At 33.7% G+C, this 16,959-nt stretch overlaps 2 protein-coding genes across 6 annotated transcripts in view; both read right to left on the bottom strand.

Moving 5' to 3' along the window:
• Positions 1–18: 18 nt before the first annotated feature.
• On the bottom strand, positions 19–7,731 carry LOC128669780 (retinol dehydrogenase 12-like). Its single transcript, XM_053744880.2, has 5 exons — positions 7,151–7,731; positions 6,531–6,766; positions 3,009–3,248; positions 2,407–2,479; positions 19–1,422 (listed from the first exon to the last, which is right to left on the bottom strand). The coding sequence occupies exons 1-5, from the start codon at positions 7,433–7,435 to the stop codon at positions 1,246–1,248; spliced, it is 1,011 nt and encodes a 336-aa protein (XP_053600855.1). The 5' UTR covers positions 7,436–7,731; the 3' UTR covers positions 19–1,245.
• Positions 7,732–8,624: 893 nt separating this feature from the next.
• LOC128670327 (uncharacterized protein) overlaps positions 8,625–16,959 on the bottom strand; it is a 75,673-nt gene continuing 67,338 nt past the window's right edge. For 4 of the 5 annotated variants that reach the window (XM_053745904.2, XM_053745900.2, XM_053745901.1 and 1 more), the window contains exons 8-11: positions 16,692–16,802; positions 14,377–14,555; positions 13,722–13,842; positions 8,625–12,013 (exon numbers count right to left, since the gene is read on the bottom strand). In XM_053745904.2, the coding sequence (XP_053601879.1) occupies positions 10,794–12,013; positions 13,722–13,842; positions 14,377–14,555; positions 16,692–16,802 (1,631 nt within the window). In that variant the 3' untranslated portion in view covers positions 8,625–10,793. The remainder of the gene's footprint in view (positions 12,014–13,721; positions 13,843–14,376; positions 14,556–16,691; positions 16,803–16,959) is intronic. The other variant, XM_053745903.2, reaches the window with a different exon arrangement.

Below are 16,959 nucleotides of genomic sequence, written 5' to 3'. Positions count from 1 at the left end.
TTTTCTAAAAAAAAAAACTTTTTTTCATACCCATACACATTTTATTAACACTTGAACTTCTTTGGAAATAATTCTAGCTACACCCACATTATGTACAAGAGTAATAAACTAAACGTAACATATATTATACTTTAGTTAAATTCAAATATGACACGTTTGGTAATACAATATATCTCTCAAGTGTCAATACTAATTACGTACATTTTTATTGACCAGTGTAATCAATCATGTATTATCGATTCAGTTCCTCAACTATTTTACCTTAATCAGCACCATATACGAAAACAAATTTATAAAATAAAACTGTAGTAAAAGTTACATTTATTTTAAATAATATTGCGAAAAATAGGAGACACTGCACCGCATTTATTTATCGTCTGTGTTGAGTGCAGCGTCTTATTAATTTACACGTCAGATTTGACGTTTCACGTTTGGCAGCTACATCAACTACTCAAATTTGTTCTTTTTATGCTACCTACTCTACTAATTTGTTATTTTTATTTTGACTGCTGAATCTGAGCCCTATATCCTATTTAAGTTGGACTTTATAAATGGAATGGAGAATAAGAAATACTACATAAATATATGAGGAAATTGCCTTACCTTACTTGTGTATGTGATGACTTTTTTACCTACTGTGACTAGTCTACAAATTATGCAGGTTTCATTTCTGAATTGTTCATACAAATATGGCACCATATAAGACACTAATACACCTAAACCAGTTCACAACACGTTTTGTTGCCAGCGTCAGCGGTTAGCACGAATATTTGCAAAATCGTAATCGTATCGCTATCAACAAAATTTAAATAAAAAAATTTACAGTTCCTTTTATAGAGAGTAGAAAACGGATTTTTGAATGATGAATTTTTAGTCAAGTTTGGTTGATAAACACTGTGTTGCCAGTCAAACACACAGTGCCCTTATTTATTTTCTACTTTTAATGAGACGACTACGTTCTCACAAATATTCGTATATAATACACGGTTTCCCGAAATTAAAATGAAGCACTGAATCAAGACATTAATTTGCTCCTGCTTTACAAAGAATATCCAAACTAAAGTAAAACAAATCTATTACAACGTAAACAAACTTTAACCTTTAAAAAGATAGAATGATATTAGATAGTAAGCATACCTTTTCGTATTAACTCAATCAGAAATTGAAATTTTTTAATAGAAAAAGATCACCCATATTCACAACAACGAAATACATTCACGTTTAAAAACTTTTTATACTTTTTTTTTACAGTGGTATAGGCTTCCTGGCTTTCACAAGTTCGTCACTAACATTCCACAACTTTATTTCTTCGTCTTTATCAAATGGATATTTGGAGTCGTAAGGTTCGCAGTCCCTGTAGAACTTGCCGCTGGAGCCCTCGATGCTGTAGTCGGACGCGCAGTACACTACAGTTTGGGCACCCTGAAAAATATGTACCTTTAAGAACAGTGGCGCCCTCATTTCGATTGAGTGAAAAGTGGTCGAAAATAGAAATAACGAAATTACATTTTATATTGCGGTATATTTGCTATATGTACCTTTACAGTATTTTATGATCTCGGTAGTGTGTGTTTCCTAATTCTCTTCCTGCCTAATTTTATTATATATGAGTGAATTTATAACCTATTATAGACCTAACCTTCCTCAAAAATCACACTATCTATTAAACCCGCATCAAAATCCGTTGCGTAGTATTAAAGATCTAAGCATATATAGGGACAGAGAGACAACGGGAAGCGACTTTATTTTGTACTATGTAGTAATTTTCTATGAAGTCATATAATACCTATAAAAACAACTTAAAAAAAAAAGTTTTATAAGTATTTGTAATTTCACCCGGTTCCCCAAATGTTGACTTCCTATTTATATGGGTAACTAAACATTTTTCAAATAGATTCCGAATTTTGAGGCAATTTACCGGAATGAACATCTCAAGTGTTTCTCGCTTTAGAAAACTTCAAACTTATACTATACATAAATATGTATAGTATAAGTTTGTTTGATAAAAATTTATATCGTGGTATTCTGGTTTGTCAGATAATAATATTACAAGGTAATTAAGCGATTAAAAGTGATTGATAAATATTATTGCGATTGTATGATTTTTATAATCTAATTCCTCAACTAGCTCTTGCTCGCGGCTTTTCCCGCGTAAATTTTCTACGGGAACAGTTATTTTTCCGGGATGAAAGTACCCTATTTCTTTCTCCATTTCAAACTAAAAAATATAGTAAAAAATATATAAAAATAATATAGTAAAATATATATATATAATTGTAAAATTCCAAGAAGATTGGTTAAGTAGATAGAGCTTGAAGAGGTAACAAAAAACAAACTTACTTTCGCATTTATAATATTAGTTAGGATATATATAATATTATAGTTAGTATATATCAATTAACTTACTTGCTGTGCCGACCTCATGAACAACAAGAAAACGGGTGCCATCAAAATGTAGTGGTACCACCTTATTGAGTTCCTGAAAAATAAAATACAAATCGTTAGATACTTATTTCAGATATGTTAAAGCTGGACGCAAAACTTGAGATTTAAAAAATCTATTCGATAATTACAGTAAGTCGTAGACAGTGAAAGCTAGACTTCGTGTAGGCAGTGAAAATTAAACTTTGTCGTGTTTTTTGTTTCGCTGAAAAAACTGAAAGTTAAATGGCGATAGGTGTAAGAAATATGAATTAAACTGTCAATTCCCGCGCGTCCCGATCTGACGCGATTCTATTGTTGTTCAATTGTTCGTATTATCTCCAGTAATCGAACAGTTAAGAAATCTATATATATATATATATAAAACTCTTCCGTAACTGAGTGACTGACTGAATGACAGACAACGTACAGCCGAAACTACTGGGCGTAGAGGAGCATTAAGAAGGGATTTCCTGAAATTCCCACGGGAAACGGACTTTTACGCACATATGAAGTTGTGGGAAAAGCTAGTAATATTATATAATAAATAATTATAAGTAAAGGTACAGATTGAAGACTAATCTTACCTGAACAAATCGGTGTAGCAGAATCCTGGGCAGCACGTGTTAACATCCACCCCAGTGCCACTCAACTTGTCGGCCAGAGCCCTTGCGAAGTAACAGTTCATCAGCTTAGAGTTGCAGTACCCTGGGTTGTGACGTCGGCTGCCTTTACGACGCTTCGCATCTTCGATTTCCTGCTTTAAGTTCAAGTCGGCAAAGTTGATTTTCCCTTTCTCGTGGAGGGTCGATGACACGACCACGACCCTGGAAGCAAATTTCGGATATCTTCGATTTCATACGATTTTAAAGCTGAATGCTGGCTAGATGCTACAGGCGAACAGTTCGCTAAACTTTGGCGGTTTCGACATACATTGCTGGATTTTCCTTGTGGCAAATAAAAGCTGTTATAGTTAGTAGCTGTCATATGTCGTAGTTAGTATGCTGACTACGTAATGTACATTGTTCATTCGCGCCGGCGTCTCCCCGAGATTGGCTGTAGTGTGTATAGCCGGCATAATATTTAAACTAATTTTATTACTTAACTGCTCATAGCAAGTGGTTCGCAAGCTCATGTTTATGACGTTATCATATTTTTTGTTACTTAAAGTAATTATGAACAGATTGACTTATCGTGTTTAAGAAGACTAATATTTGTCGTTACCTTGAAATTCTCAAGTGCATTCACAGTATCTTTTATAGATAAGAGTAGTAAACTGATTTTTATGGGAGCAATGTAAGAAATTATTCTGTCAAAAATGTATTAGAAAAAAATAATAAAATGTTAATTTTTTTTTGGCATAAAAACCTACTTAATTAATTATTGTAATATAATAACGCTATGTAATATGCATTACTGCCGCCGATATCCTGTTTAACATTTAGTTTATTTCATGGATTCGTGTTCGTGCAATAAAATGTAGTCCTGACTTTACAAACAAGTTTATATATTTTTGACGATTCGATCGATTTTAATTACAATGATATATCATTTAATTCCGTAACTACATAATAGAGTGCGTGTAATCTGTACCAATATTACAATATTACTGTACATTGATAATGGACGTTAATTGTATTCAAAGGTCTGATAATTACTGAAACCGGGTCAATTTTGATTTTATCAATCATTGTTGCATTCACTATTATGTTACAACATATTTAAATATGTTTGTTTATTTATCGACTGGTCGACAGAAAGGACGCGGCCTCATTGCATCGTTGCTGCGTTGTTGAGCGGAGCGACGTTGCCGCTTTTTGTTTATTATGCAGTTTCGAGATTGATGTACGTCGAAGCATTGCAGTTGTGGGATTACTGCGTTAATCTGTTGACGGAGCGCAGTGAGGCCGCGTTTTAAAGCCATAAATACATAGGTATATTTGACGCGCAACAGATGGTTATTTCCATATGTTCTTTCATTACAATTTACATGTGCGTACGATGTGCTATTTATTTCGTTTGAGTCAATGGTAAAGAGCTACATGTTGCGCGTCAAATTTTACCTGGTTACTGGAGGTATGATATAATATGTACCCTGGGGGCTTACTATGATCTCTTAACGCGATCCACTTGACGACCTAAATTAAACTGCATCGCAAATTCGTACCATCGACTTAATTTTCAGTATGATTGCGATTCATTTTAGGTTCCTAAATTAAACTGAGTTGCATTGGAATCGTTTTATGATAGTTGATGGTAGGCCCCCTGGTGTCACGGCAGACTCTGTTAGTTAAAGCTAGAGGCAAAAGTCAAGACTTGTTTACCAATCACAGCATGACCATTGGCCAAGCGACGGTACCTAATAGATAGTGACTTCCAATGTGTGTAAATACAGATACAAATGTTTAAGACACAGACAATTTACATAAAAACCAAGCCCAAAGTAAGTCAGATATACACACAGATATTTCTGTATGTATAAAATCCTTCAGTGAATGTCTTACGAGGCGACTAAGAGAATTGTTAACAGCTGATAGGAGACAATAGTATTCCCAAAGAGGGTTGAGACCAGGCAGGCAGTCGATTGTAAAAGTATAGCCAAATCTAATGTATTAATAATTATTATATTATAATAAATAATGATTCTGTATGTATAATCATTTTCAATTAATTTCTCATTCATATATGCTCTATAAAACAATGCTATTTCACAAATTGATCTGATGATTTATAACAAGCAATCTATCAAAGTATTTAAGTGTAATATTACACATAATTGCACCACGCTGTGTCACAGCCAAGACTACCTGGTGGCCATGGACTTTACATTCATTGTGCTTTCCGCTGTAGGTAAAACAAATTTTACAGATATTTTTCTGTTAAATATTTACAAAACTAGGTATAACTTATTTAACAATTTATACAAGCTTGTTCTGTTTGTTTCAATTTTATATTTGAGTTTATCTTCAAGTTACACTTTGACCCTGATTTGTTTGTGTATGTTTTTTTTTATACTTACTATTCTGTGAGAATTATAATGTTGCCTTTGAGTGAAATGTAATATATTTCTAACCATATTTAGGTTTTAAGAAATGCATTAACTGATTAAATTTTAATATATTTAATTAATAAAAAGGAAATAAAATAGATAAATATATAGATCCTGTCAATGGTTAAAAATTATTCCAGCATTGTATGAATATTCAAGATGCTGACTGAACTGTCAACTTACTTTATGTTATAAAATACTAAAAGATGAGTCGTGGCGAGGATGTATGACTAAATTTAAATATATTTAAATTTTAGGCCATTGTTTGGAAAATCCGTTACAATACTCTAAGTAACTACATATTTAAAAAAACATCAACTGTTGTTGTACTGTTTTCTTTTGTACAGATAAATATTACTACAAATAATACCAGTAAACATGACTATTTTTTTTTATTTGGACTGTACAGGATTTTTAAGAAATTGAAATAAAATTTATTTGAATTTAATGAATTTAAAAACCATATAATATACCATACATTTTAAGTACAAACACATTGTAGGTACAAATGAAATATCTGAGAAAGTAAATCTACTATAATTATAAAGAAGTAAGCGTTTGTATGTTTGAGGCGGGTAATCTTCGAAACTACCAAACCGATTTCAAAAATTCTTTCACCATTAGAAAGGTACACTATCCCAGATAGGCAATTTTTTATCTCAAAATTCCCACGAGAGTGAAGCCCCGGGCAACATCTAGTAATAGATAGTTATATGAGTACTATCATCAAACTACATTTTTGCAACTTGACAGCAAATAGTGACTTGCTACTAATTATTATGGAAGTCATCATTTAAGGCTGATCCAAGGAAACATGTCACTTAAATTGACCTTATACTAGACAGGAAATTCAGATTCTTAACTAAAAAATGATTAAAAATAAACAAAAGATATTTATTTATTTCTTTTGAGAATAACCTGTTATTAATAAAAAAGTTGAAGCATACTTTAAGCTAAAGTATGTTTTGTCTCTCTCTGTCAATTTTAAATACTAAAAAGGGTGATAGTGACACAAAATAGTACTTATGCTTTAACGTTTTTTAAATGAGTAAGTGTATACCTGCTAGGTGCTCCTCTCTTCAGGTGATCCAGAAGCAAATTGGTGAGATAGTAATGTCCCAAGTGATTCACCCCTAAGTGTATCTCAAAGCCATCTTTAGTTTTTGCATCTTGGTCTAAAGGCACCACCACACCAGCATTATTTATAAGAACATCTATTTTGTGGAAGCCGGCCTTTACAATTTCCACAAATTTTTCTATTGATTCAAAAGAAGAGAGGTCCAGCAGCATTGGGATCTACAAATTGGAAAATTTTAACATTTAAGTAAGTAGTACACTTTTGCAAAACAGCTCATCTTGGTTAGAAAAAAAATCATAATCTGATACTAAAGACATTTGTTTATATAATAACCATTGATACTGGAAGGTAAAAAACAGAAGTAAAATTCCATAACCAAATAGTTTACGCTAGACTTTGTTAAGCAACTATAATTAAAATGTCTTTAGATTAGACCTAGATTGCATGACAATTTATCAGGAGTACAGAAATAAAGATTAGAAGCTTAACTTTAAGCTTCGCCTGGAAAAAAGATAAGTACATAAGTCAAGGATTGCATTACCCATCTATTAGCAGGCACCAGGTACTTTTATTTAAAAATAAGAACTGAGTTGAGAACTCACCATTTCACCGCCAGTGGGCTGTTCCTTTCGAATATTTGCGATGGCATTCTTTGCTTTATTCAAATCTCGGCAAGCAAAAATTACTCTAGCCTTCCTCTTCACCAGGGCTTTGGCTGTCTCCAATCCAATGCCGCTGTTAGCTCCAGTGATAAGAAATGTTTTACCTCTTAGGCAAGTGTTACATATATATTTGGTCCAACTCCTAGACCTCCACTTCCGAATCAAACCAATGGCTACGATTACAGAGATTGGGACAGCTGCGTATACAACTGTCGATGAAACCATTTTGAATATTGTTTCAATTATTTAAAATAAACTTTGCAAAAAATACGCACTGCGAACTGCACTCAACACTTCGGAAATGTCATAAAAATGTCAAACGGTCAAAGGTCATATACGAAATCGTTCAGAAATTCAAAAACAAAAACGAACAAGATCCCTGTCTTATTAAAATTATGATTATTATGACTTACTAAAGAAAACAAGACCCACTTCTATATTTGCATTTCAAAATTCAATTACCTATCTAGTAAATAACTAAATAATTGCGAAGTAATGCGAGTAGGCCGGTCTATTTGACACAGTAAAATAATCGATTTTTACTTGAATCGATGCTTTTAACTTATCGAATCGAAGTACGCGTCACGATTTCTAATTTACTCTAGACCTGGATAAAAATGGACATGACGCGTCAGAGTATCTTCAACCTCCGACGGTCGACTGGTTAATTCAAACTTTTTTATATAATCTAACGAACGATACGATACGTGTAGATTCCGTCAATAATCCTTATCTTATCAACATCAGCCGAGGTTAATTCGTTATAATTCATGCATTCGTTACATGATGGATGTATGATACTTATTACTTAAATACCTAGCTAGGTAAGGTAGTCCTTATAAAAAACTGGTGTCCGTCCCCGTACTTCGACCACGTTTCCTCGGGTTAAAGTTATAAGTTAACAAGCACATGTTACTCACGAAGGCGTTGTCTATCTCTGTTACAAATAGACTTCTTCCTATAATATAGAATAGAAATATTAGCGCTTTACCATTCAATAATTTTTTTCGAAGAAAATTCAGGATCGCTACATGTTCCTCTATATATGGATATTTTTTTATCTAGCATAAAGCAGGACAAGTCATGCCCTGTTTTCTTTCACTTGCCTCTGTATCATTGCTATGCTATGATTTCTATGCATAATTACACACATCAATAAAAATGTGACGTTGTTCTGCCCTAGAATTCGTTCCCTGGATGTCTTACGAGGCGACTAGCTTAGGCGGTTGATAGGTAACAATAGTATTCCCAAAGTGGATTGACGGCAGGCAGGTACCTAGGTTGTCAAATCACAGCCAAATTTTAATGGTGTATTTTTTACGTTGACACCAAGCTTCTAGGCGTCACAGCCTCGAAAGCAATCGGGAACATGCGAATATAAAAGAGCGAGTCAGACATAAATGAAAAACATAAATATAGCTGGGCTGTTTATTTGAAATACATATAGGGACAACTAGATAAAAAATCTGTAATCCAGACTATGAAAAACAATTGATATGGCAACATCATTATAAAGTTTAAATGTACGAATTTATTATCTTTTTTTTTACATATGTGGCGATTATGATGTAGACACGTAAATATTGTTTATAGCAAGGTATGATATTATTTAGACCTACTAAATAATATTAGGTTATAGTAAATAAATTCTAAATAATATTAGGTTATACCTAAGTATAGAAACAATAATTATGCTGTTTTCAATAATAGACCACAAGGCGGAATGGCGCGAAAACGATAACTAGGTACTGAATATTTTGTTTACTAGTATTGTACTTGCGTAATTTTATTTAGTTCAAACATTTCGCCCTTATAATAATGTACTAGAGCGCCTTCTAACTACTTTATGTACATTGATTAATGAAGATGCATGGTAGAAGTAGGTAATGTCGACAAATAAGTACAAACATGTCGAAAATGAACACTTTTATGTAATGATTGTACGTTATGTTATCATTAAAAAATAGTTATTATTTCAAATAATGTATGTAGGTACTTAGGCATTTAAGTTTATACTGGTATTTTTTTTATTAGGAATATAAAACATAGCAAGTGTAAAATAGGTAAGTAACTTTAGTACAAGTTAATTTAAAGTAACAACCAATGTCTTTTACATAACATAAATATAGTGCTTATAGTTTAATATTACAATAGCAGCTTTCTGTAGCAGTCAGTAAAAAAGAAATGTTTGAATTATTTCACGCGTAAATTTATATTGGCCACTGAAATTAATATTTGTGAAGTTTAGAACGGATGGCAACCCTATGAAAGTCACGAAATCAATTTATAAAATGATAAATTAATTTCGTGACTATGGAAAAATACTTTTTTCAAAATAAATCTAAGGTAATACAGAATATACAAATAAAATACTAACCTATTTTAGATATTTTAGTTTAAGTATAAAAAGTTGTTGATGAGTTCATTCAATTCTCACGGGGAATGCATTTATTTAAGTTTCTACTGTTAATTATAAATTAATGACAAGAAATGTCTTACTAGATAGGTACCAAACGTTTTTCATATTGTAAGTATAAAGTAGTTGGCACTATAATTTATAAAATATATTTTCGTTTTGTGCCTCAAAATAACCTTTCAAATGGAATGTAGTTTTAACGAAATTTGACACTGGTTCTAATTTTTCAAAAATTGTATTGTGTATCAAAATGAAAAAAAATAATTATAGGTAGGCATTGTTGGAATGAAAATCAGCCGTATGTACAGACAGAATTACATTTTGATAATACTTGTTTATATTTCTACTGTTTATATACTATCCAAAGACAAACACTTAAGTACTTAGGTATATATTTTTGTCACAATAGAAGAATGCGTTGTGCACGCATTTATTTAAAAGCATGGGTGTTTAGAAATGACATTATTGAACACTAAAAGCATAATTTTAACCTCTTTTCTATTAAAAAAATCTTAAATGCTTCCTGAGCCTATAATGGCTCGTAACAAATGTATTTAATATAATTAAACTATTGTCAATTTGCAGAAACGATCATCTTAACTAACATGTACATAAAATACAATATATTATAACTTCGGTAACACGTCTCACAACATTGTATATGTACTTTCATCATATAATCTAAATTAAGTGCACATTTATTTAAGAAAAAACAACGATAGTAAATAAGCAATAAATAAACTCTTAGCTAAAGACGCCAGTTACGAAGTTGTAGGTATTTTTCATATAAATATTTCAATATTTTAAATTTCCTTGAAATACATAATCATGATATTATTAGACATATCCACGAGCGCACACTTTCAAGATTCGCATTTATATTAGCCTAAGATTTCAGAATAATAATTTCTCAAAAATTCGTAAAGATGCCATCTAGAAAGAGTGCCCCCGGTCTTAGTATTAGGTAAGTAAGTATCTAAAATAATTATAAATTTTAAGGGCACATCAAACTTCATTACAATCGAGATTCATTAATAGGAGATTAAATTTGAAATAAAATTCATCATCATCGTAATAATGATAAACGAGAAGCATTGGGCAACGATCTCATGCATCTAGACTAGGTAGGTATTTGATAAAATTTTATTTAGCAAAGAGCCGTCATTCTCACATGGGAGTAGATAGCTGATGCTTCGACCGGTCCACTCCGACGTCAATAGTCACTACTTTCCCATCCACTGGTGTTACACAGTCCATATCATTATCTGGCATGATTATACACATAAAAGATTTCCCACTAGTCACATCTTTAGGATATATAGTCATAGGAATAAACCTATCACTCGTTCCATCCACATATGCCGCCAGTCTTGAGTATACTTCGGGAAAATGCTTCTTTAACGTCACACCCCGCTTCTCTAGCTCATTCGATATGTTTCGAAAGCATATTTCCCTAAATTTGTGAGCGGTTGCAGCATTCTTTTCACCCTGCAACGCTGGTGCTTTGGATATTAAAATTAACGTTTCTCTGTCTTCTGGCGTGCCCTTGCTGTCTCTTCTATGACGCCGCCTATTCTGTTCATGTATTGCGGCTGTAACTGTTTTGCTGAGCCGCAATTTAGCGCACCTCGACACCATCTGTCGCTCCCATTTCACAGCACCCTTGGTTGGCACCTCGCTGATAATACACACAGCCACAAACAATATCACCCTCGTCTCTGGATTGTAAGCTTTGCATAATTTTACTACTTCAGTGTATAATTCCACTCCCATTTCGTTCGGCTGGAGTGCTGTCCATTTGACGTATTCTGGCTGTGAAAGATATTGGTATCCATGAGTTGTGAACTTTTCAGCCGATTCTGGACTAGTGAAAAATAATTTAACGACACCTCTTCCCTGTGCGAGGTATCCTTTATGGGCTATCGTACTGATTTGATGCAAGCAGTCAGCATCTTCTTTAGCCGCTGCTATAATTTGGCGACATAGCGCGCTGGCTCGGGAATGTAGATATACTTTTCTATGTTTTTCCCAATGTGCACGTCTGCATTCCCTCGAGCAATACATGGTGGTACAATTGTGACACGTTTTGTAATGCCTCTTGGCATCCACTAGAGGCGCTTTAGACGTGCATTTGGGGTATTTGCATTTCATGAAAGCTTCATCAGTGCTATTTTCTGTCTGTAAGGAGGCCAGGGAAGCTTTGGAGTCGTGGTGGGTAAGTTGGGGCTCGGAGGGCCGTAGGGCAGCTGCGTCCAAGCTGGTGCGGCGGTCGAAGGACACGTAGGGCTGGGCAAAGGGTTCACTTCGGCGACGGGGGTGCTCGCCTTGAGCCGACCTCGATCGCCTCGGCTCGTGCATCGCGCCAGGAGTATCAACTGTACCCTTGCCTAGAAACATACGAAAAAAGTATAAGTTTTCTTTTAGGTATTACAGATCAAATCGTCTACTCATACTATACATGTTTAAGACTCAGAACTGCAAAGACGAAACGACCATCAAACAATACTTTTGACATTACATAGTTACGATAGCAAAACGATTGGATAGCATGCCACAGAGACAGTTTTCATGCTAAACATACAACTTAGGGTTCCTATGCATACAAAAGGTACTTACAATATACTTTTTTATCAGGTACTTATTGTCTGATGAAATAATTACAAGACAGATTATTTAGGGATACGTAAAGAAGCTTTAAATTATAAAGAATTATACAAATATAATTGATAAAGGACATAAAAAAAATTCAAACTAGTAACAGTTTTACCATATTTTTTATTTCATGACAGTATTGGTTTATTTAAGGACAATTTGCACAAAAAAGCACAAAGCGGGCTGGCTAAAAGTGAATGCAAAACAATAGCTTCTCTACACATTTGGACTAGTTATTCTATTTTAAAGCAAGTCAGGCGATATTATTTAAACAATACCTAAATAAGTAAATTAGAGACAATATAAGTATAGCAACATCTAAATTGTTTGTAAATCAAAGGAATTTGATAAGTATATGTAAATAAATATAGTCTTTCCATAGTCTTTAACTCCACTGATTCAACTTGCGAAAATCATCAATCCTAGAAGAAGGAATGTGTCAATTATCAAAAATGTTAATGTATCATTGTGTAGAGAAGTATTTAGGTAAGTTAAACATGACGTAAACTTTTCAAAGGTTTTATATTAATTTTGTATCTAGTTAAGTTAGAGAGAAAATCATAAAATAGGATGAGAAAATTATGGTTCCAACTGACACAGTACACGGCACAGTAGCAATTAATTATCTTTCAAATTGATGGATTAATTTTATTTTGTTTAGCGTTTGATTTCACCCGTAATCAATGAATCTATTTGAAGTTTGCGTCATGATATTTTTTTGTGCGTCATTCATGAGTTTTCTTAGTTTGAGTAATTTATTCAAAATGAGAAATTAAGTTATTACTTACATTTCAACCATTTCATGTCTTCCCACTAATTATTTAAATAACTACAATAAATGCGAAAGTATGGTGTTAGTTACTGAAACTAGCAAAATTTATGATTTCGATAAAATTTACATTTACACTAGTATAATGTAACGAATGGCGAATATTTGACGAGTATTTCAGTATTTCGGGATAAAGAGTACTCTATATGTACTCTTTATCCCGAAATACTCAAACCGAAGTTCCAGACACAGCTAGTTAATATTGCAATAATGAGCTAACTTATAGTAATACGTATATAAACGAAATCTTATGGTTAAAATAGTATGTATGTAATATTATTTTTAGCTAGCACAAATTATTACTGCCTGGTACTAAGGTTTGAATTCTTTTTATTTTACCTTCTTGGGTTATTAGTAGGTACCTATTAAATAATTACTTGTTTTCCGGGTTTAAGCACGTTAAGCCGTTGGTCAAATCCGTATTGGGCCCGCGTGGTGGTTCATCATCTATAAGGAAGGCCTGTGCCTCAGCAGTGGAAACGTTTAAATGGCTGTTAATGATGATGAATGATTTTTGTTCAAATTAAACTCATGAGAGACGCAGCGGGTAGGTAAGTGTTAGTGATAGGTAGATATAAAAATTGGAACGGCTGAGACTTACATATCGTTCCTACCTGTTCCTACTGGGCTGGGGTCGGTGGCGGAGCTGAGCCCTTCGCTGGGCGTGCCCAGGAAGCGGGAAGCGGGGGAGCTGCTACTATGGCCGCTGCTAGCCAGCTGCTCGTACCGAGGGCTCTGGAGGGATATGTCTCTTTACTACTTAATATCAACCTGTCTTGTAGGTCAGTCGGTAGTCAGTTGAATCGCTATCTTTCAAAATTTCACTTGTCTGGGACTTGGGACGCAGTTGGTCGAATTAACTTGTGTAAACAAATGAAGAAGGAAGGAAAACATCGTGAGAAAACTTGTTCACTCTTAAGTGTAATGGAAAATACAGCCGGGTACGGATAAAACTTACCGCCTACTAGCTTAGAAACCAAAGGATTTAAGAAGGCCAGGTTTATTTGCTTCCGACTATACTCGTGTAGATTTTATATAGTTGCAGTCTTGTAGTACCATCACATAGTTTTGCAGAAAATTAAAATACCGTCTCTATCGACAAGCACAGGGATTTATTCTAAATTTCTATGTTGATTTGTTTTTTTTTTAATTCCTGGCATGCTAAATATCCACAGGTAAGTACTTCATAAAAATTACAGGCAACCTTTTCTGTCGTCTCTTTCACGAAACACTTTGAATACTTAACAAAGACAGGAATAAATTTTCTACCTTTCCACCCATCAAGTAATAAGGGCTTGTGGATTTCCGAGGGCTAGGCTGTGGGGTGGGTATCCTGGCTGGCTGCGAGGGCAACCCCAGCAACGAATCCAACACGTCCTCTAAAGTCGTTGACCCCGGCGAGGGCCTGGCTATGCCCAGGTTCAGTGACCGCTGGGAGTCTTGCCAGTCTGAAAACAGGAACCTTTATTCATGTAGCTTTCAAAAAACACCACTCAGTCTATTTAGGATTTAGGTACTGTGGTTCAAAAACTAATATGATAAGTGGATAACGTATTTGAGGGTAAAAAAACATTTGTCTATGGACACAATGGATAGAGTTTTTTTTAATATATTAGGTAGTTACTGAAAGTTGTAACCGTTTTAAAAGGACCAAGTCTTATCTAATTCGTGCACTCGTGTTTGCTGTGCATAAAGAAGCCATGATTAAGCTTTAAAAATAGAAAAATGTAATATTTTGTCAACGTAGGTAGGTAAGGATTTAAATATATATGTTTAGAATGAAAAAACATGAATACTTACTTTTCTGTTAGTCACGTACCAAAACTTGTGATGAAATACTGTTAATAAAAACTCTTGATAAACTTAAGAAAAACAAAACCAAATAAAACAAAAAATGTAAAATAAAAATGAATATATTCAATAATCATTAAAATTAAAACATAACTAAACGTACAATGATCAAAATAATTGAAGAGACACGTTACATTTTTGTCTTCATCTGTAATATACAAATCGAGATTCTACAACATACAATTATACATACTTACTACGTGGTATCTGTATGAAATATGCATCCGCAATGCGTTTATGTACGTTTTTTTCAATTATGAAGCTAATGTAGAGAGCTAACAGTTATTATTGGGTGCCTGTTATGAAAATAGTAAAAACAGTGAAAGTATGTAGGTAGATAAATTACATAAAATACGATAAATATTCGGCGTTGCGAGTATGAAGCTTTTTAATTTCTAAACGTTTAGTCCATAGACTAAATGTTCGTGGCGCGAATTCGAATTTTTCGGCGGTGCGAATTTTTAACGCTATACTTTTTTCTAACCTAATCAGAACCTGAGTAATTTACTAAAGGACTATCCAAAGCCCTAATATAAATTACGAGGTGATTTAAGTAGAAGGAACTTGGTTTTTAGAGACTTCAGTCTTAAAGGTCACTTCTCACCACCACGTTATATAATTATGGTTCTGATAACTGTTGCCTTAAATATAAAATTATACATATATAAAACAGGCGATGACGATGGCTGTTTTGTGACTCATTAAAGCTTGAAAATTACGTCGGAATAAAATAAAAGCAAAGTAATAAAATGAATAATGAAATAAAAAGAAATATCTTTAAGTTAGCACCTAGAATAAAATATAGCAACATAATATGTATTTACAACACCGTATACTAGCATTAAACTAAAACTAAAGAATTAAAAATAAACACACAAATAATTTATTCTGTACATTAATTTCAAATCGCATGAATATAACTGGTTTACGGATTGCTACTGAAAATACATTTATGGCATTAGTTCTAGATTTTCTTAACTATTGACTATTAAAATGATAGATACCAAAATCACTAATGGATGCATTGATATGTTCAAGATATAATGCTATACTTATAAATTTTACAAAGAGTATAAACCTCACAAAAGAAATGCAAATGCAACAAAACATTTTGCTCGAAGTGTTATATCGCGTTTTGAATTTGGCGGGTCGCTGCCATCTTGTGCTTTTGTACTGGCAACACTAGATTTAATCCGCCAAATCAATATTTTAAAAATACATAAAACAATAAGCCACTACAAGCTGGTGCTTTAAATCCACAATGCAAAGTGTGTCACTTGTACAAAATGAATACAAATTGGAATTCCAAAATAGTGCATTACAGTCACAAATAATAATAAGATATCGTAATGGTCCTGAGTCTTAAACACAGTCTATAAAGCTCTATTACACATAGGTCCAACAAAATGAACACAGTTTACAAACTGGGGTTCATTTCACAAACTAAAAACATAGAACAGCACAAAAAATTATGCACGAGTATTAAAACATAACATTAATTAACAAATAAACACTGGAGGTTCAGATATTGATATTCTAAATGCATAATTTTTGCTCCCGAAACATTTCAGACTTTTGATTACTGGCAATACAAGATGCCCCATTATTTTATAGCCAAAGTTATAGACTTCATCGCGTCATTCGACGTCCGTTGCTGCGCCGTAAGGGAATGTGGCGTTTGATCATCTATCTGAACCTGCAGTGGTCAACGTGGTGTAGTCACGCTCGCTCACCGGGCGCCGCGCGGTGGTCGAGGCGGAGCGACGACGGCGGTCGCGGGTGCGGAGGGGGGAGCGCCTCGGACACTACTAGTGGTGTCTGGGGTGATTCTAGTGGTTTCGTACCTGTAAATTAAATATAAGAGAAAATAACATATATTTATTTACCTTCCTAAGAACGGACGAGATATGACAAGGACTTCTAAACGTAATACCCAAAGTTTACTAGGGTTTAAATCAGGAATAAGATCTGATATGAGGATATGATATGACGATAACTATG

This window comes from Plodia interpunctella, chromosome 5 (genome assembly GCF_027563975.2).
Source record: "Plodia interpunctella isolate USDA-ARS_2022_Savannah chromosome 5, ilPloInte3.2, whole genome shotgun sequence".
Lineage (NCBI taxonomy): Eukaryota > Metazoa > Arthropoda > Insecta > Lepidoptera > Pyralidae > Plodia > Plodia interpunctella.
This window is presented reverse-complemented; position numbering and strand designations above follow the sequence as displayed.